This window comes from Diabrotica virgifera, chromosome 8 (genome assembly GCF_917563875.1).
Source record: "Diabrotica virgifera virgifera chromosome 8, PGI_DIABVI_V3a".
Lineage (NCBI taxonomy): Eukaryota > Metazoa > Arthropoda > Insecta > Coleoptera > Chrysomelidae > Diabrotica > Diabrotica virgifera.
This window is the reverse complement of record NC_065450.1, coordinates 48,081,481-48,104,221: the sequence shown is the minus strand read 5'-3', so window position 1 is coordinate 48,104,221 and position 22,741 is coordinate 48,081,481. Positions and strand designations below refer to the sequence as shown.

Sequence of the window (22,741 nt, the reverse complement as noted above, 5' to 3'; positions counted from 1 at the left end):
TTGCAGAGACCGATAAAAATTCCCAATTTTCAACTCGCGCTTTATAGTCTAGGCGCCAGAGGGGTCACCGTGTCATATTCAATTCTGATGGACAAACTCAACGGTTTCTTATGGATTTTTGGCTGCTAATTACGAATTTCGAGGGGGGATTTCGATCCGAGTGGTCAAAAAATTGTTATAAACAATTTAATTGTTTATAAATTGTTTATAAGTCTCTGGCTCATAAACTAAAAGAGATGAAAAAAAATATTTCAAATAAAATTTGTTCCTTAATAAAAAACCAAGAAAAAACCGTTTACTAAACTTAAATCTAACAATTATAACTCAAGATATTGTAAAATTAGTGCACAATGCAAATTGCAAATTGCAAAATAAGTATTTTTCGAAGTTTTATCGATCGTAACTCGGCTTCTGCGCATGCAAATGAGTCTTAGAGGGTGTCGCTTTAAAGCTTAATTAACAGGCTTCCAAACAAAGTTTGTTAAATTACTTGATCTTCATTTGTTTTAAAGTTATACCCGTTTGAAATTACAATTTAAAAAAAAATTGTATATTCATTTGTTTATAAGGGTTTCAAGCAAATTTGAGCTATAAAAATTTATACTTTAATGAACAATAATGATAGAAAAACTCAAAAGGAACAATTTGAGGTTATGAAAATGTTCATAAGTTTATTTTTGGCCAAGATGTCGATATTTTAATGACGCGCGCTATGAGGCGCAAGATCGGCTCACCGCGTAAAGGTTCACGCGCTAACTTCTCGATGCAAATTATAATTTCTATGTATACATACGTTATCTTCATTTTTCATTTTTGAAGAGCCTAATAAAATTTTATCGTATAATTCTTATAATTAAATCAACATACTGTACCTCGTAACACCTTTCATTCTATTTACTTTGTCTTCTATTTTTTGCACTAAATGAGAAAAAAACATTAAAAACTAATATTTCAGAAGTGCAACTAAAAAGTAAGTTGATATTATTTATTAGTACTATTTTTACAAACATTTTTTTCATGCATCTGCAAATCTGCATAGAGATATACAGGGAATATCAGCTTTTTTACATCTGCATAAGTTCTTAGCCAAATTTTAACAGTTACATGGTGGTACAAGTCTGTTCTTGTAGGCAGTGAAACTAAAACTTTTTGAGGCTTCAGAGTCTAATTATCTATATGATATCCATATAAAGTGGATCTAGTTCTTTTGCAGCATCATCAAGGCCCGTCAATTGTGTGTATGCCGCCACATCATAAATTCTCGTTTTATATGCAATGATGATGCTGCAAAAGAACTCGATCCATTTTTATATGGATATCACATATTGGCTCATTTGCTTGCGTAGAAGCTGAGTTACGATCGATAAAGCGTCGAAGAATACATACTTACTTGACTGTGAGCCAATCTTGCGCCTCATAGCGCGCCATTAAAATATCGACATCTTAGCCAAAAATAAACTTACGAACATTTTCGTAAGCTCAAATTATTCCATTTGAGTTGTTTTATCATTATTGTTAATTAAATTATAAATGTTTATAGCTCAAGTTTGCTTGAAACCTTTATAAACAAATTAATGTACAATTTTTTTGAGAAAATTATAACTTCAAACGGGTATAACTTTAAAACAAATGAAGATCAGATAATTTAACAAACTTTGTTTGGAAGCCTCTTAATTAAGCTTTAAAAGGACACCTTATAGGGCTCATTTGCATGCGCAGAAGCCGAGTTACGATCGATAAAGCTTCGAAAAATACTTATTTTGTAATTTGAAATTTGCATTGTGCACTAACTTTACAATATCTTGAGTTCTGATTGTCGGATTTAAGTTTAGTTAACGGTTCTTTCTTCGTTTTTTATTATGGAACAAATTTTATTTGAAACATTTTTTTCTATTTCTTTTAGTTTATGAGCCAGAGAATTATAAACAATTTATAAACAATTAAATTGTTTATAACAATTTTTTGACCACTCGGATCGAAATCCCCCCTCTAAATTCGTAATCAGCAGCCAAAAATCCATAAGAAACCGTTGAGTTTGTCCATCAGAATTGAAAATGACACGGTGACCTCTATTTGGCGCCTAGACTATTAGACCGAATGGTTTGTCTTAAAAAAAAACTACATAGTGATATTTGTAGAGAATTTTTCTACTTAAATTTCTGTTGACAGACCATTTACCAAAGTTAACAGTTTTCGAGATTTAGGCAAAAAAGTGGACAGAAATTAGACATTTTTCGCTTTTTCGCGATTTTTTCAATGTTGCGTCAGGAAATTTTGTCCGCAAACCTTATATTCGGATTCAGCATCCCAAAATACATATGAAATGAAAGAAATTAAAACTACCCCAAAACTTTCACACTAGGGGATCCTCTAGAGTATAAATTGACTGAATTACTATTAACAAAGCTAAATTAGAGTCAAAATTAACTTTTCAAGTCAACTTTTGAAATATATTAGTGATGATATTAATCATCTAGTTGCAAATTAATGTTTTTCTGTTGTGATGAAAACAGCAACCATTCCTCAAAGCAGTGAATTGAGAAAAATAGAATCACTTTGATTTTCACCTAACCCAACAACTCTTACCTAACTTTATTTTGATTCAGTTTCATTTATTTTTAGATAACGAAGAATTTCGTCAAATATTTCATTAGCTACAACGAAATATATTTCATCAGACAGAAATAAATCGACTCGCCCACGATTCAAAAGGAAAGAAATATAATAACTTTATCAGCAAGGAAACTTGTTAACGAAAATACATCCGGTCAACGCCAATTTGTAATTAGTTTTAACGTGATCATCTTCCGATATTGCAATGTTCGCAGCAAGTAAACTGACTGTTTGTGCTGTGATTACATGTTGCATAGTGCCGGTGCTTAGTGAAGTTATATTGAACCACAACACACACGATAGGTTGAGGGCATGCCAAAGAGACAGCTATTGCATTAAAAAATGCTGCCCAGAACATCAGGTGCTACAACGAAAACAGTGCGTGGACTCCCCTAGACACACATTTAATGTTACTGTGTATGATGGAATGGAGGAAATAGTTGATAGAACTATCCAGCTGAATGTGATTCACGGCAATATGTGTGAGACACATGATAATTTAAAGTTGTCTTCACTCCTTCCTGCTGATAGATTTTTCTTGCAATGGAACGGTACTTTGAATAAACCTTTCGATCGTTTAATGCCAAGAATTGGATTTGAGTACTATTGTCTGGAGACGTTTCTGTTGCCTACAAGGGAGGAGTTCAGTGCTATAGTGTGCTATAATAATGGGAATCTGGAGCCTGTGCAGCTGGCACATAACAACGTCAGGGGTAAGTTTTTACACTTATATTTAGTAGAATACGTACAAGACACAATGGGTGGAATGCATAAAACATAGTACCTGCTAATGCTTCAAGTATGTACTATATTTTTGAAGATTTTACTACACTTACAAAGCATTACTACACTTACAAATGCTTTGTAAATGTATTACTACACTTACATAAGCATTTAATGTAAGTGTAGTAAAATCTTCAAAAATGTAGTACATACATACTTGAAGCATTAGCAGGTACTACGTTTTATGTATTCCACCCAATGATTACTTAAATTGCAAATACAAATGCTTCAATTGTTGTAGATTGTCTTCTATTTTTATATTTATGGTTGACATCTCCAATATCTATAAATGCCGATAACACATTTTTGACCGTTACAATTACATAAATAGTATTAACTCGGTAATAGTCGAAATATTTCGGTAAATAATGTTTAGTGTTATTATTAAATATACACCAGGGAAATAAGGCAAAAATATACCATGTTCGGGACACTTGAGCAGCCAAGTTGCAAATGGGTTTTTTGGGTACTATATACCTAATACATTATAAATACAAAAATGCCCGTCACAGTTTGGACGAGAAATTTAGTTATTAACAAATAAGGGTCAAAAATGAGAGTTTTCTCGTTTAAATCGCTACAGGTAAAAATAGGGTAATTAAATGTCTTATTTATAATATTTTTCATTTAGTAGATGAGCCAAGGTTTAAAATACCGTTTTTTGAATTTTGGTCCGATTATTTGTTGCTTCGGATATTGCAAAATAAAACTAAAATTTCGAAAATAAAAAATTTGCTATTTTGGCCAAAATGAATTTAGGATTTTCATATTGCATGAAAAGTTGAGTAAAACAGTCCATACAATGTACAAAATTTTTTAAGACGATGCGTCAATTAGTTTAAATTTTTTTCAATTTGCTTATCCCAAAGAGCTTTTTTTTTCGCAATGTTATTGTTCAGAAAATAATAATGATACAGCAATTCTGTGAAAACAACATGAAATAAGAAGAGTTATGTTTTCAACGTACCTATTTAAAAAAATCATTAAAAAGTCATGTCTGTCACGCAGAAAATATTTTACTAAAATAGAGTCATTTTTGGCCTATAAACAATTTGAATAACTTTGTTAATATTGACTGTAGGCTAAAACTACAATGGAATTTAAAAAACTGGTATTTTCATACAAATTTTCAAAGAAAAACTTTTCGTCTAGGTTAATTACGGTCAAAGTTAGCCACTTTTTTTATTTAATTGACGGCTACTTTGTTTATAACAATTAAGCAACCTAACTAGAGCCATTTTGAAGTTGAAGATATATAGGTTATGTGTAAAAGTTTGAGTAAACTTTGAACCTCAACAAAGTGGTTAATGAAGCTTTAAAAATGGCGTCCGAACGGAATTAATTCGTGGTCGGTGGAGGGGAATTACTAAAATACGTGCACTCAAAAAATGAAACTTATTCAGCAAACATATGCTGCGATTAATATCGCTGGAACTTGTTGATGGATTTTGATCATAATTTTTGAAGTTATACTTCTTTACGCGCGATATGAGGGTGAATTTTTATATGTTAAAACCTACGATCCCGGCGCATGCGCATTATAACTTTGTTCTGATTGGATGTTCAAATGACATGTCAAAAATTATCCAATATGGCAGCTGTACGCAGCTGTGGTTTGTACGGTTGACGGTTTGGTTATGTATGGTTGTTGCGTTTTAAAATTTGTGGGAAGAGAAACGACAAAGGTTAGTTAATAGTTATACTGCCTTTTTAAATAGTTTTCATATTATATTTTTGAAGTTATACTTCAAAATGTTTTAATTTATGTATGTATCAGTCCAGAAAAGGTGTGGAAAGAATATATTAGTGTTTTTAAATATATTTTTCTACAAACGTGTTAAAAATGCAATTTTTGGGACTCCATAGGAGCGTTAAAAATGCTACTTTAAGGCACTAGTGCTTTAAAATTTTTGAGGCACTGCAGTTAAAAGTGAATTGTCAAATTGTGAAACATCAAAATATTTATATTTCATTTACTAACGTTAATATTAATAATACAACTTGCGCAATTTGAAAAAGGTGGTTTAAAAGGTTTTTTATTATAATTTTGTGTCTTTGGATTTGTCTTCCTTGGACGTAAAATAATAAAACATCTATTTTTATATTTCACTTGTCACCGTGATGTATAATTATGTATATCTGAAAGGTAAGTAGCATGCGGCTTGATGGCCTTGTTGGTAGAGTATTGGACCAGAGATCAAAAAATCGCGAGATTGCGGGTTCAAATCCCGGACGATTCATATTTTTTTCTTTTTTTTTTTAAATTTGGCAATGTTAAGTTTTGGTTCATTTTTGGTAATTATTGTTAATTTTTTGTATTGTAACTGTTAAGTAGGTATATTTATTTCGTTGAAATTATATTATAATAGAAGTATAACTTCTTACGTGCGTACAAAGTACACACACATTCTTTTTTTAATTTGTATGTACTCGTAGTCTTATAGAGTACGTTATGTAAACACAACCCCACCTAACATTACAAAATGTTAGGGGGAACTCCCCTTATCACTCAGGGATATGAAAAATAGATTACCACCGATTCTAAGACCTACCGAATATACATATATAATTTCATAAAAATCAATCAAGCGGTCTTGGAGGAGTACGGAAACTAACACTGTGACAGGAGAATTTTATAGATGTAAATATATAGATGGCTATTAACAAATAGGGGTTTTATGATAGAAGAGTGAAAATTAAGGGTTGTATGTATTTTTTAATTCTACATCATATAAAATTAAAGTAGATAATTTTGTCCAAAAAATAAAAAAAAATGTCAGGGGGCAACCCTCCTTATAACTTATGGGTATAAAAAATAGAGTAAAACCTCTTCAACGTCCTACAGGATAAACTTGTAAAATTTTATAAAAATCGGCCAATCCGTTTCGGAGTAGTATGGTAACTAACACTGTTACAGGAGAATTTGATGTATATAGAAGTAACTGCGAATTAAATAATAAAAGTGGCTAACTTTGAAACTAATTAACCTAGTCAAAAACGTTTTTTCTGAAAATTCGTATAAAAATACCAGCTTTTGAAATCCTAAAGTAGATTTACTCTATAATCAATATTAACAAAATTATTCAAATTGTTAGAAGCTAAAAATGACTATATTTTACTAAACTTTTTTAGGAGTGATAAAATAGTATATTGTACAACAAGAGAGAAAAAAGACATATTTCTCACGAGCGTAGAAGTTTGTTGGCACGAGCCGAGGCACGAGACGAGTTCCGCAAATCAAGCGAGAGAGAAATATGTCATTTTCTCTCGTGTTGTACACTGTACTTTTTCTATGGATGCGTTTTTGTCAAGAGTTCAAACTTCAAAATTAAATAATTTAGGTGCTTTTAGGTATATTATATGCCTAAATTGAAATAAAATACATATATACACATAGGCATTTAATATTCTTAATATTTATATATTTCTTTATTTAAAATTATAATTCACAGTTGCACAGTTTTAAAAGGTAATTTTTGATGATAAGTTTTGACAAGTTTGAACATATTTTGTTTGACAGAAATAATTGTGTTTGTATTGTGCATGTTACCATGGAAATGGCGATCATATGTATCTAAACCGGCGGTGAACCCGTAAGAAAAAATATTTCTCACTGCAATGGCCGACTTTCCTCACTGCCTGAGAAATTGTTCGTTTTGAATGTATGTAAGTAGTGAGAGAAGTTGCACATTGTATAGCATCCACAGAAAAACGACTTTTTAACGATTTTTTTCAATACTTTAAAAACATAACTACTATTCTTGCATGTGGTTTCTACAGAATTGCTATGTCGTTATTATTTTCTGAACAATAAATAACATTTCGAAAAAAGCTCATTGCCATAAACAAATTGAATAAAATTTAAATTAATTGACGAATCGTCTTAAAAATTTTTGTGCATTATGTGGAATGTTTGACGCAACTTTTCGTGCAATATGAAAGTCTTAAGGCCATTTTCGCAAAAGTTATAGCACATTTTTTATTTTTGAAATTTTAGTATTATTTTGCACTTTCCGAAACAAAAAAGGATCGGACCAAAATTCAAAAAGTGCCAATTTAAACCTTGGCTCATCTACAAAAAGAAGAATATTATAAATAAGATATTTAATTACCATATTTTTACCTGTAGCGATTTAAACGAAAAAACTGCCATTTTGACCTTTATTTATTAATAACTAAGTTTCTCGTCCGAACTGTGACGGACATTTTTGTATTTATAATGTATTAGGTATATAGTATCCAAGAAATCCATTTGCAACCTGGCTGCTCAAGTGTCCCGACAAAAACCTTATTTCTCTGGACTAGTAGGTAAATATACAGAATTATATTAAATAACCTATAAGTCGAGCTCCTTATGATCATGTTTAGGCACAATTATTGAAATTAGAAAGCGTTATTTTTTAGCGGAAAAAAATAAGGGGGTAAGAATTTGAAAGTACACTTGATTTAATATAAGAAAATTATGAAAAATCTCGCTTATGTTAGCTTTATTTATGATTTATATTTTATATCACGTAATAACGAAGTTTGGGACGTGAGTTATCAAATTGAACTTGTAAGCAAAACGTTGTTTTATTCCAAACAATTAAATAAAGATTGGTACCTATCCCGCAGGAATAATATTAGACAATGGGTTGCATGTCTTTTACAAAATTTTCTTCTTTATTTTCTCCTACGACTAAAAGTTTTTATTTAATTAATTACTGCATAATTTTTTGCATAATACCTATCATTGTACAGCCGGTTCCTAAAAAAACTGATACGACTCTTAGTAAGATTTGATCATGTTGAGCAGTGTATTTGATTGATCTGACATTATATTGATTATGACAGACAAATAATAAAATAAACAAACAACAAACAACTGATTCATGAAAAAACTAATAAGTATTTTAGAAAAATTTAAACGCAGGATGAAAGATTACATTATTACCGAGGGCGGAAAGCCCCTTAGAATAAACAAGCAGTTTCTATTGAGTGAAATATTTGAAATTAAATATCACACTTTTTTTATTTTCAGCCCTGTAACTTATTAAAATAAATATTATAGAAGTTTTCAGGGACTTTCAGCCCTCGGTAATAATGTAGTTTTTCATTCTGAGTTTAAATTTTTCAAAAATATTTATTAGTTTTCTCAGGATTCGAAAAAAAATGAATAAAATTAAAATACATTGAGAATTTTGACATGCGTCACAATTTTGCATTAACTCAATGTAAAGTTTTAAACTGTTGAATTCCAGCTTCCCTAATTATTTGACATCAAAAGACATTAGAAACTATTTGTAGATGATTGAAATCTGTATTGAAAACAACTGTTAAAATTGTTCTACGTAATTAAACATATTCCAAAATTTTGTAAAAATGTAATACATTTCAGTTTTCAGCCCAAACTTAGGCCACACACAATGCGATAATGTTCACATTTTTGAACTGTCAATATTTTTATTTTATCATCTATTGTTTAAAAACAATACAGTTGATAAGATACCCTCAGTTGCGGAGAAAGTATTAATAATAAAGATTAATAATAAAGTCTAATAACCGTGGAACAGAATAAGCTATCTGACAAATTTTAAGATTTGGCAGTGACATTGACAGTATGTAAATATTAAGTATTTATCCTTCAAAATACACTGCTCAATTTTCTACAAAATACGCGTCAAGAGTCGTATCAGTTTTTTTTGGAACCAGGTGTACCTAGTTACACCCGAAAAATAAATTTGAAACCATAATAATTGTGCAAGTCCTCATATTTATGTAATTGAATCGCAAATTCCATTTGAACGAATTTGCGATAAATTTTTGGCAATTTTATGGTTTTAAGTTTATTTTGCGTTTGTAACTACAATGATTATTTCATTCATAGGAGATTCTGACCAATAGAAAGCTACAGAAATCTGAATTAAATCGATAATTTTTGATAATCTCCCGTCGTTAAGTATATTGCGTCAGATGCCCTTCGTTGCTACGAAAAAATACATTCAGTGACATTAATGACAATTAATGTTTTAAAAATTATAAAAGTGATGACTTTCAATCGTCAAATATTTATAACAACTGTGTGTTTAATAATTGTATTAATTTGTATTTACATAAATAAATTACAATAAAATTTTGGTTTTGAACAGTTTTATTCATGAAATAATCGCAACAAATTGCACTCGATCTCTAAAATTATTAACAAATTTTTGCCTTCGTGACACTTTGGACATAAATTCACTCCCCTTCGGGTAGTGAAATTAAAACTGTCAAAGTGTCATTTTGGAAAAATTCGATAATTTTAGAGCTTTTGTGCAATTACTACTGATTATTTCATTCATAGGAGATTCTGACCAATAGAAAGCTACAGAAATAAAAATTAAACTGATTATTTTTTAATGATTTTAACTTCCAATCGTATAGTAAGATATTTGATCACGTGTTTAATTCTGTCCAATCAGATTAAAATTATACTAAGAATTATCTGCTGTAGAAAATTACCGATAGAATTTTTTTAAGTAGATTGTTTCTGTTTAATGGCAACCAGTTTCCTAGTTTTGACAACTGTCACATTTAAGAAAATATCCATAATATACGTATTAAAAAATAATCTTACGAATATCACACGAGAGTAAGAATAAATAAGAAAATAATGCTTCATTTTTACTCAAATTGGTTGTCATTGGGCAATAGCCACTCGAGCCCTGCGGGCTCTCGTGTCTATTGCCAGACAACAAATTTTCGAAAAACTGTCTCATTATTTTCAATTTATTCTCATTCTCTTGTGATATTATACCCGATAATTTTTGACAATATCCCGTCGTCAAGTATATTACGTCAGATGCCCTTCGTTGCTACGAAAAAAATACATTCGGTGACATTAATGACAATTAAAGTTTTAAAAATTATAAAAGTGATGACTTTCAACCGTTAAATATTTATAACAACTGTGTGTTTAATTGTACTAATTTGTACTTACATTAATAAATTATAATAAAATTTTGGTTTTGAACAGTTTTATTCATGAAATAATCACAACAAATTGCACTCGATCTCTAAAATTATTATCGAATTTTTGCCCCCGTGACACTTTGACATAATTTCACTCCCCTTCGGGTCGTGAAATTAAAACTGTCAAAGTGTCACTCGGGAAAATTAACTGTGCATATTAATAAGTCCGACACGTCGAACATGTCAAATGACAGGAATTATGTTGGTGATAAAAATAGCAGTCTGATTTTTGCATGAGAGTTTAATGAAATGGTAACAAAGCAATTGGAAGTTCTGTCCGACAAAATACATGGGACGTTTTCGTAGTCTGACGTTTCAAATTTTTAACTTGTTCCACAATTAAAACTTCTCCTGTTCCAGTGTTCCCGTACTTCAAAGTTTGTCCGACTAGACACCGTTAAGTTATTAGAAAATTTTCAGCTTGGTATTAATAAACTTTTCTTGGTACTCGGGATCCAGGCCTATTGGTTTTATGTATTTATGATTTTTATCTGGAATAATGAAGTTTGAGACTTGATTTATAAAATTTAACCTGTAAGCAAGCAAAACTATTGTTTTAGCCAAAACAACTTCAAGAAAGCTATCTATGCCGCGGGTTTAATATTAGACGATGGGTCAAATGCTTTTTAGGGACATTCCTTCTCTATTCTCTTCTGCGACAGAAAGCTTTTATTTAATTTATGTACTTATGTTCATAATTACATTAACAAGCAATGACTACTATGACATAAATACATCTTCTTCTTCTTCTTTTTCTTCTTCTTCTTCTTCTTCTTCTTTTTTTTTCTTCAGCCTGTTTGCATCCACTCCTGGACAAAGGCCTCCCCATGAGTTATCCACTCTTCTCTGTTTTGTGCTATTTGGTGCCAGTTTCGTACCATTTTGGCTTTGATATCGTCTAGCCATCGTTTTTGTGGTCTTCCTTTACTACGACTGTGCTCGCGTGCTCTCCAATGTACAATGTTTCTCGTCCACCTTTCAAGGTTTTGTCGCGCCACGTGTCCTACCCAGTTCCATTTCATTTGCGCAATTCTTCCAATTACATATTGCACCTTCGCCCGTCTTCGCACTTCCTCATTTCGTATATGTTCCCTCACAATTTTTCTTAAAATCCATTTTACATAACAATTTAGTAAATAAATTTTAAGGAAATGAAGAAAATTTGGATATTTATTATTTGTATTATATATTAGAATAATGTAGGTATATTAACAAAACAATTTACGTTTTTTACACAAAGTTTACATATGAGTGAATAAGATATATTTAATTAGTTCTTGCCTGTTCAAGTAGCATTGACTTTTTCAATCCTCTGATTTCCCAGTCCATAAAGTCTAAACCTAAGGTATTCATGGCCAACATTGAAAAAAATCTAAATCCTTCAGTTTGGGAATAATTATTCTAATAATAAATCCACGAATATAAAATAGGATACCTACAAACCTTTAATTTATATTTCTTATCTCCTACGAGGATTAGACAGAAACTCAAAGTCACTGATGTGATAAAAAGTCATTAAAATTGAAACGGGAATACGTTGGACATGTAGCTAGGAGCGATCTAAACAAATGGCACAGAACAATTCTAACCTGGAGACCATATCAACATAAAAAACTCAGAGGCAGACCTTCTATGAGATGGACAGATGATCTGAAACGGACTTCCGGGAAAAATTGGATACAGGTAGCGTACAATAAAAAGCAATGGAAAGGAAGACTTGAAGAGGCTTATGTTCAGATGTGGACGTGAATGGCTAGACGAAGAAGAAGAAGAAAATATCTCCTACCAGCACAATGTTCGACTCTCTCAAGCAGATCTATGCCAGTTTCTGTAATGTTATATCTTCAATTAATATTCTTTTCCTTCTTTATCCTCTATATGTTAAACCAGTGGCATAGCCACTGCGCTACGGCCACCACTTATCATTTCAATTCATAATAAGGATATCATTTCAATTCATAATAATAAAGATAGTAGGCAGAGTTTAAATTAATAGGCTTTGATATTCACCGAAATACATCTTCTGTCTTGAAATTTCTTGTAGTACAACCCAATGCACTTCATGATTGAACCATTTTTTTATTCTAAACCACAAACTCAACGTACGAGACGCTAATTTAGATAGCAGAGGAACAATATTTAATAGATCAGTCCAAATTCTTGCATATGCAGATGACGTGGACATTATAATAAGAACCAGGGCGAGAACTGCGAAAATCCTAACCGATCTAGTAGCAGCAGCAGAACTAATGGGGTTACATATAAATCAAAATAAAACAAAATTCATGGCGACCAACACAAACACAAGAGCTGGAAATGTTGATGCAGATCTAATCATCAATGACCAAAACTTCGAAGCGGTCAAAGGGTTCATATATCTAGGGACATCGGTTAACCCCAATAATGACACATCTGAGGAAATAAAAAGGCGAATAATAATTGCAAACAGGTGTTATCATGGTCTATCAAAGTACTTATCTAACAAACGTCTGTCTCAAAAAACTCGTATAAGTCTGTATAGAACATTGATAGTCCCCGTTCTCACATATGGTTCAGAGGCATGGACGCTAACTAAAACAGATGAATCCGCTCTATCAATTTTTGAAAGAAAGGTACTACGCAAGATATTCGGAGCGGTTTGTGAGAACGGAATATGGAGGCGTAGATATAACTTTGAACTGCAGAATATCTACAAGCAAACGTTTGGTGGAAAAGATATTATCACTATAATTAAGCGAAATCGCCTGCAGTGGGCAGGACATGTAGCCCGAGCCCCTGAATATAACATGATAAAAAGGATTCTAACAGCTCAACCCGTGGGAATGAGAAGACGGGGTAGACCAAAGTTGAGGTGGATGGACGGGGTAACACAAGATGCAAGATGCCGAGAAGATCGGAGTCGGCAACTGGAAAGTGCAGGCAAGGGACAGAACAGAATGGCGTAGAACGCTTGAGAAGGTCGAGGCCCTCTAAGGGCTGTAGCACCAGGATGATGATGATGATGATGAAACCACAAACTCAAAGATTAACCAATTTATATTTTAGGTTTGTTCGTAGAACGATCAGCAACCGTTGCCAACCGTCAGACGCAAGCGCGTTCGTAGTCTACGAACTCTAACTGTTAACTGCGCAGCGCTAACAGTTAACTGCGCATGCGTTTGATGGTTGGCAACGGTTGCTGATCGTTTGGATCGTACTACGAACAAACCTATTACAAAACATGCTGCACAGTAAGGGCACAGTTTAATGCTAAAGAACCAGTTAGCTCACAGATGAAAATATTTTCATTAAATATATCACTCTTCAAAACCCCTTCATTCCAATTTTCATGATTCAGTTACCTTCAGAATAGAATAGAATAGAAATATTATGCTTTATTGTCATGAAAAATTTAACAATTTTATAGACAAAGCTTACAAGAAACATAAATAAGAACAATAAAAAAACAAATTAACTAAAATTATATAAATCGTCCATATAAATACAATCTAATGAAGTGAAACAAAAAAACAGTAACAATCTATTGCAAAATTTAAAGAAATTGCAAATTGCATAATCTACCTTAAGAAATGTAATAAGTTATGTTAAGCTGCTCTGCATATGGCACTCAAATATAGATTAAGATTCTACTTATAAATAAGAATACTGTACTTTCTTAGTTATAGGTTAAGAAATTCTGCTATTGAATAATATGGTCTATCAGATAAATATGCTTTTGCCATTTTACGTAACTTGGGGAGAGATGTTGCAGATTTAAGTTGTAGAGGGAGATGGTTGTAAAGTTTTTTTGCAGAATATAATATAAATTTCTTTACTAACTCACTGGATGGGATCGGTAAATAGATGTCAAAGGTAGAATTTCTGGTGGAATAGTCATGTCTAGGTCTTGCTGGAAAGACATGTAGATGTTTACGAATTAAGCAAACAGTTTCTAAAATATATAAAGAAGGTAGTGTTAGAATCCTGTGATCTTTGAAGTAGCTTCTGCAATGTGATGTTCTTCTGAGGCCAAACAGATATCTTATTGCTCTTTTTTGTAATTTAAAAATAACATCGTATTGGGCAGCCGTACCAGAACCCCAAAAAGGGAGACCATATCGAAAATGGGACTCGAACAAACAAAAATATGTTATTTTGGAAGAGGCTAAATTAATTTCCTTCGAAACAGATCTTATTGCAAAGCAAGATGAGGATAGTTTCTTGCTTAACACATCAATATCAAGGGACCATTTAAGGTTGTTATCTAAAAAAATACCCAGAAACTTTATAGAATCAACGATACTGATCTGGCTGTTATGTAGAGGTAAGGGTTGAAGAGCAACTTTATAGGATAATGCTACTGTTTTATCTACGTTAAAAGAGAGTAAATTTAAATCGGACCAGGATTTTATTGTGAGTAGATCAGAAGTTATAGTAGCATGAACAGTTGCGATATTTGAGTTGCTCCAAGTGATACTGGTATCATCAGCAAAAAGAAAAACTTGTCCATCGATTTTTAAGCTAGTGATATCATTAATAAAGATAAGGAAAAGTAGAGGACACAATACTGAAACTTGGGGTACCCCACATATAACATTTTTGAGACTAGAGTTTGTATCATTTGCTCTAACCAGTTGTTTCCTATTATCCAAGTAAGATTGAAACCAGTTCGAAGAAATACCTCGAATTCCATAGAAATCTAGTTTTTTTTATCAAAATGTCGTAATTTACACAATCAAAATCTTTGGCTTAATCACAAAAAACAGTGGCAGTGTGCAGATTATTGTTTAATGCTTGATAAACCTCATGTAGTACAGAAAACATGGCATCTGTGGTACATTTATTATTTAAAAAGCCGAATTGATTTAGTGATAAAATATTGTTATCAACGAGAAAGGACATAAGTCGGGCTTTTATGAGTCTCTCAATAATTTTGGAGAGTACCGGTAGTAATGCAATAGGTCTATAATTGCAGGCATTAGATTTTTCACCACCCTTATATGCAGAGGAATAATGATGGCCGTCTTTAGGCACTCTGGAAATTTACCTTTCTCAAAAGAATGATTAATTAGAGAGATGAGGACTCCCAATACACTGTCTGGGAGATTTGAGAAAATTTTTAAGGATAGTCCATCGGTACTACAGGAAGATTTGCTTTTGATACTATTGATTGTTTGGATCAGTTCAGATTTATCAACCGGTCTTATATAAAGAATGAATTCGAGACCTTTCTTGAATTAGGGAGATAGGGAATGGGATCTTGTTGTGACACAATAGTTGATGTTATATTTTTACTCACATTAACAAAGTATTCATTTAGACTTTCTGGGTCTGGAAGGGAAAATGTTTGAACTGTGTGAGTTTTATTTCGAAGATCGTTTATTATGGACCAAGTCTCTTTTGCAGCACTTTCGGAGCTTCTCAGACGATTTTAATAGTACAATTTTTTAGCTGATTTTATAAGTTTTAAATAGATTGCCCTGTACTTTGTGATACATTCCGTAACAGAGACGTTGGTAGTAAATTTCTTGATGTACAGTAGTGAACGCATATATTTGGCTGATATGCGGACACCTTTGGTAGTCCAGGGTTTGTGATGTTTTGGGTTAATTGTGATTAAAGGAAATGCTTTATAGAAGATACAGACAAGTTTATTCAAAAAGTCACTGAAATTATTATCGACGTCCATAGAAGGAAAATGCCACTCAGAGGTTAAGCATAAATTTTGGAATTTACGAAAGTTCCGAGCGGAAAAAATCCTCAGTTCTAGAGATATTTCTAATAGGCCGTTTATCTGCCTCACCCTGTTTATATTATGTACCTACCTAATGATAATTTTGAATACAGGCAGTTCCTTCTACTTATAAGTAAATAATCCTTGAACCCATAATAATATATTATCTTGACAGTTTCGGAAATCCTTTTGATAAGAATTATTATATCCGTATCATGCTTCATGTAGAATCAAACCCATTACGCATATTTTTTCTCAGTCTCCGATGACAATCATTTCTTCGTCTTGCATTATAATGATTGGTACAGTATAAATACCGTTGCACGTCATTATCTACGTCAGAGATCTAACTTGACGTAGGTGCCAAATTACAAAAAATTCTTGAATTCATTTTAAATCAAATACATCACATAATTTTTGCAGAAGTGGATTACAAATAGAGAACTGGTAATAATATTGTGAAAATAATATTCTATACCTAATCTTATAGTCTAAGAGCTAGTGAACCCTCCGACTAACGGTCGTCCTGTAAGGCTAGAAATTTTTCTAGTGATAATTCATATAGCACACCAAGGCTAAAAACCATGACCTGGCAGGCCTCAGCGGTGCACGTGTATCTACCAGGTGAATCGAAAAGTGCAAATTTAGGGGGTAAAATAAACTTTCTCCTGTAAGGTTTAAATTTAAGTACCTATGTGTTTGAGTAAGTCATTTAGAAAAAATGTGTACAATGACAGGCGATTCTGAAGAGTATAAGACCTTGCCAGGCGAGGGGAAAGATTAGGGTTTTTTTTCTAAAATTATTATTTTTGCATCCAACAATTTTTTTTAAGTTTTTTGAATCATTCCAAACAAAAAAGGTCTTTAGTGATTTTTCTCTTAAATTAATAGTGTTTGTTATATAAGCGATTGAAAATTTTTAAAATTGCGAAATCGGCCATTTTTAACCCTAAATCGGATTTATCTAAAAATTTCAATGTTGCCAAGGTACGTAGATATTCTTTAAACATTGATTGATGGATCCCAAAGAGTTTTTTGCAATACAATATCGGAAACCCCTTTGTTTTTTAATTGCTAATCAAGCGGGCGCGAGACTGTAGTATAAGTGAGGACGTTTGAGTTGGTATAAATTCATTATCTCGAGAATGGGCAAATTTCAAGAGAAATCCTCAGATAGGTCGACTTTTATTTTTAAATTAGGACTTTTGGCATATATATAATACTAGTGACGTCATCCATCTGAGCGTGATGACGTAATCGATGATTTTTTTAAATGAGAGTAGGGTTGTGTGATAGCTCATTTGAAAGGTTATTTAATTCTCTATTCAGCAATATAAACATTAAAATAATTATTTACTTATTCTATTTGTCAAATTTAATCAAAGTTAATTTAATAAAAAAAATTGTTTTCTACACCCTGTATACATAATTATGTTAATGTTTATATTAGTGAATAGAGAATTAAATACCCTTTCAAATGAGCTGTCACACAACCCCTACTCTCATTTAAAAAAATCATCGATTACGTCATCACGCTCAGATGGATGACGTCACTAGTATTATATATATGCCAAAAAGTCCTAATTTAAAAATAAAACTCGACCTGTCTGAGGATTTGTCTTGAAATTTGCCCGTTCTCGAGATAATGAATTTATGCCAACTCAAAAGTCCTTACTTATACTACAGTCTCGCGCCCGCTTGATTAGCAATTAAAAAACACAGGGGTTTCCGATATCGTATTGCAAAAAACTCTTTGGGATGTCATCAATCAATGTTCAAAGAATATCTACCTACCTTGACAACTTTGAAATGTTTAGATAAATGTCCGATTTAGGGTAAAATATGGCCGATTTCGCAATTTTCTAAATTTTCAATCGCTTATATAACAAAAACTATTAACTTAAGAGAAAAATCACTAAAGACCTTTTCCGTTTGGAATGATTCAAAAAACTTTAAAAAAATTGTTCGATGCAAAAAAAATAATTTTAGGAAAAGCGCCTAATCTTTCCCCTCGCCTGGCAAGGTCTTATGCTCTTCAGAATCGCATGTCATTTTACATATTTCTTCTAAATGACTTACTCAAACACATACTTAAATTTAAACCTTATAGGAGACAGTTTATTTTACCCCCTAAATTTGCACTTTTCGATTCACCTGGTAGATACACGTGCACCGCTAATGCCTGCCAGGTCATGGTTTTTATCCTTGGTGTGCTATGGATTATCACTAGAAAAATTTCTAGCCTTACAGGACGACCGTTAGTCGGAAGGTTCACTAGCTCTTAGACTATTACTTAACCATTGAGCCTACAAATTAAAATGGGAACTACGAACCCAACAGAAACCTTCAAATACTTAGGAGTCCAAATAACTTCAAAAGCAGGGAGTAACGACGAAATACATTCCAGGATTGGCCAAGCAAGATCAGCCACCAGAGACAGCTACACGGACTATTGTGGAATAATAAAGTATTGGGTTGTACGGCGCCGAACTCTGGGAAATAAACCAAAGAAACAAATCAAAAATTAATAGAAATGAACTAATTGGAGATGATGTTGCCGGCTTACTAACTTGATAGGGTAATGGAAATTGATCTTGATATAATAGACACAATCGAAGCCAAAAGACGCAGCTGGTATGGACACCTTCAGAGAATGCCTGAAAATAGACGGCTAAAAAAATAGAAAAATGGACTCCACCCACTAGAACAAAACGAGGTAGACCAAGACGATCCTGGAGAGAAGATGTCGAAGATGCAATGACCGCCAGAGATCTAAAAACTGAAGATTGCTTCGACAGAAAACGCCGGAAATTAGGATGCGAAAAGCGGCGCCAGCTGTAGAAGACTCGCTTATTATATATACGTTGAAACGAAAACGACAATAGACTACCCCAGCTAATTGAAAATAATATTTTAACCAACTAAGATAGCTATCGTTCACCCCAGCCTAGCTCAGTCTCTCAAGGTGTGTGTTCGTCTTGTCCTAATCTTAGAATATGAACTCTGAAAATTTAGAATGGAAGCAAACAAAACAGTATTTTTAACCAATCATATCTATTGTTCAATAAAGATATATTAAAAATATTACTTATTAAATGCATTAAGAAATATATTCAAATTCTTGCCAAAAACTAACAATTTCTGGATTATACTTATGGCTTTTGGTATCTGGTTCGATGGTAACTTCTTGATGCCGAATGGTACTGCTGTAGACTTCTTGTATACCTGGGCAGATGTTCGGCCCTAGGCCCCTGCAGCTGGAGATGGTAGTCGTTGCAGTCTAGATATCATGGTCCCATTGCTGTCAGCCTTAGTGTCATCACCGAAGATAGACTTTATGCTGGAGGCTTCCGAAGGGAGAAATATTCGATTTCTTTCCAAAAACTATAAGATAAAAACACATATCAAGAACCAAGAAGTGAAAATCAAATTTTACCTTCGCCAAATAGTATTCAAAAAGTAGTGGATGGCAAGGGTAAATTAAATGGAATCAATTACTAATAGCTACAATTTGATTTACACGTGCATATATGAAAATTAAAAAGAAATAGGTATTTAAAATTGACCATTTACTCGCAGACATGGAAGGTTAGGTTAGATACGTAAAAATGATTAAAAGAAGCTAGGTATGAAAAACTCACCCCAAGAGAATATTAAAGTTGATGGAAAATAAATCTAATATTCGAATTTCATGCCTTTAAATAAATTAATTCTTCCCTTCCATTTTCAGTTTGTGTCAGGGAGTAGGGATGAAGTGTCACTGTCATATCAGCGAAACACATAACACAGAACATGAAATTTGAAATAACGGCTATGGAACACAAGATTATATCAGATGCTAGAATGTAAGATTATGAAGTATGTTCAGTTGATGATTTAAATGTTAGATGAAAAGAGAGTTGCCTATAGAACGGGCGCCAAACAAGTTTTTAACGAAAAAGCAAGTTAAAACGAATACAGAAGATAATTATTAATGATACAGGGTGAGTCATGAGGAACTGTACATACTCCTACCTCGTATAGAGGCTCCTATGGGGAATAACAAATGACCATTAAAAAGTGTCTGCTCCCATTGTTTAATAATATACAGGGCGAGTTTCGCATTTTGACAGAAATTTGTATTCGTCATAATTTTTGAACGGTCAGATCGATGTGTCTCTTATTTTGGTCAATCGTTACACTATTACCACCTAATCAACTGATTTATTCAAACTTGAAAAGAATCAGGTCAGGCTTCAAAAAAATTAGTTCGCCTGGGTCTTAGAAAAAATTTCACCCTGTATACGCTTTTTGAAAACTATAATATGAATTTTACAAATTAGACAAATAGGCAAATAAAATGGCATATTTATTTTTTTCCCCACACGATTACTTAATTTTTTATAAAAAAATCAAATTTGACTATGAATTAAAAGTTTGGTAAAGTGGACCATAGATTTAAAAAAAATTACTTTTATTACAAAAATTAATTTTTTTTGAACAAATATTTATTTTATGATACCACCCAATCAACTGATTTATACAAACGAGAAAAAAATCAGGCCCGGATTTAAAAAATTAGTTCGTTTTAGTCTTAGAAAAAATTTCACCCTGTATAAGCTTTTTGAAAACTCTAATATGAATTTTACAAATTAGACAAACTGGCAACTAAAATTGCATATTTATTTTTTCCCCACACGATTACTTAATTTTTTATAAAAAAATCAAATTTGACTATGAATAATTAAAGGTTTGGTAAAACCATATTTACTAGGAACCAGATTTTAAAAAATTAACTTTTATTACAAAAATTAATTTTTTTTAACAAATATTTAATTTATGTTACCATCCAATCAACTGATTTATTCAAACTAGAAAAAAATCAGGCTCGGATTTAAAAAATTAGTTTGTTTGGGTCTTAGAAAAAATTTCACCCTGTATACGCTTTCTGAAATGTCTAATATGAATTTACAAATTAGACAAATAGGCAATTAAAATGGCATATTTATTTTTTCCCCACACGATTACTTAATTTTTTATTAAAAAATCAAATTTGTCAAAATCGGAATTTTAACCTAAAGATGAAAAAAAAATGAAATCACGGTTTAACTTGCTACAACTCTGTTCAATTTTAATATTTTTTTTTCTGAAATTTTTACAGGACATATATCTTACCATTGTGAAGACTATGAAAATTGTTGTAGACTTTCAGTCTTCTTCTCATAAAAGTTATGAATTTTTAAAAATAAAAGGTGCAGATTTATTCGTGAATTGCAAAGTTAAATCGCAAAAATTAAGTGAAAAAATTTAAAATTTATCTATTTGATCACGTCTATGTTAAACTATAGAGTCCAAAGAGAAGTATTATGGGTTTTAGATCTAGACGTGGTATAGAAAAAAAATGGCGAAGCTTTTAATTTTAAGAAATTGTTTAATTTTTTTTTATTTTTATGGTAAAATTCCGATTTTGACAAATTTGATTTTTTAATAAAAAATTAAGTAATAGTGTGGGGAAAAAATTAATACGCCATTTTAATTGCCTATTTGTCTAATTTGTAAAATTCATACTAGAGTTTTCAAAAAGTGTATACAGGGTGAAAGTTTTTCTAAGACCAAAACGAACAAATTTTTTAAATCCGGGCCTGATTTTTCTCTAGTTTGAATAAATCAGTTGATTGGGTGGTAAGATGAATTAAATATTTGTTAAAAAAAATTAATTTTTGTAATAAAAGTTAATATTTTTAAATCTGGTTTCTAGTAAATATGGTTCACTTTACCAAACTTTTAATTCATAGTCAAATTTGATTTTTTTTATAAAAAATTAAGTAATCGTGTGGGGAAAAAAATAAGTATATCATTTTAATTGCTTATTTGTCTAATTTGTAAAATTCATATCATAGTTTTCAAAAAGCGTATACAGGGGGAAATTTTTTCTAAGACCCAGACGAACTAATTTTTTTGAAGCCGGACCTGATTCTTTTCAAGTTTGAATAAATCAAATTATTAGGTGGTAATAGTGTAATGATTGACCAAAATACGAGACACATCGATCTGACCGTTCAAAAATTATGACGAATACAAATTTCTGTCAAAATGCGAAACTCGCCCTGTATATTATTAAACAATGGGAGCAGACACTTTTTAATGGTCATTTGTTATTCCTCATAGGAGCCTCTATACGAGGTAGGAGTATGTACAGTTCCTCATGACTCACCCTGTATATTAAAGAAAATAAAGTAAAATAATTATTTAAAAATAAAATAGCAAAGATGTGACGTTTGTAACGTTATAACTTAACCATTTAGGTGGATTTTACAAATGTTCAAAATATCTTGATAAAAACTAGTTTATCGAAAAAGCACTAAAAGGCAAAAAAAATTTAAAACATTTTGTTTACCACAATAATAATTTAATTTGAACGTACATAAATATTTGGGGAGGTTTAAGGGAATAAAATCCCCATAAATTATTTATGGGGTGTACAAATTTCACTGCTATTTTTTTAAGATGTTCCTGCCATAAGAATGCCATATCGCCGGTTCGGAATAAGAATGACGTAACTGAAAATTTTGTCAATTCCTGTTTATTGCGTAATTAACTTCTAAGATACTGTATACAGATGATACAAAAGCGACACAACTGTAACCATGTGCTGAGCCACCA

At 31.9% G+C, this 22,741-nt stretch overlaps 1 protein-coding gene across 1 annotated transcript in view; it reads left to right on the top strand.

Annotated features, from left to right (window-relative positions):
• Positions 1-22,741, top strand: part of LOC126889954 (G-protein coupled receptor Mth2-like) — a 595,837-nt gene that overhangs the window by 15,751 nt on the left and 557,345 nt on the right. The window contains exon 2 of the mRNA XM_050658722.1: positions 2,623-3,326. Coding sequence (XP_050514679.1) covers positions 2,819-3,326 — 508 coding nt within the window. The 5' untranslated portion in view covers positions 2,623-2,818. The remainder of the gene's footprint in view (positions 1-2,622; positions 3,327-22,741) is intronic.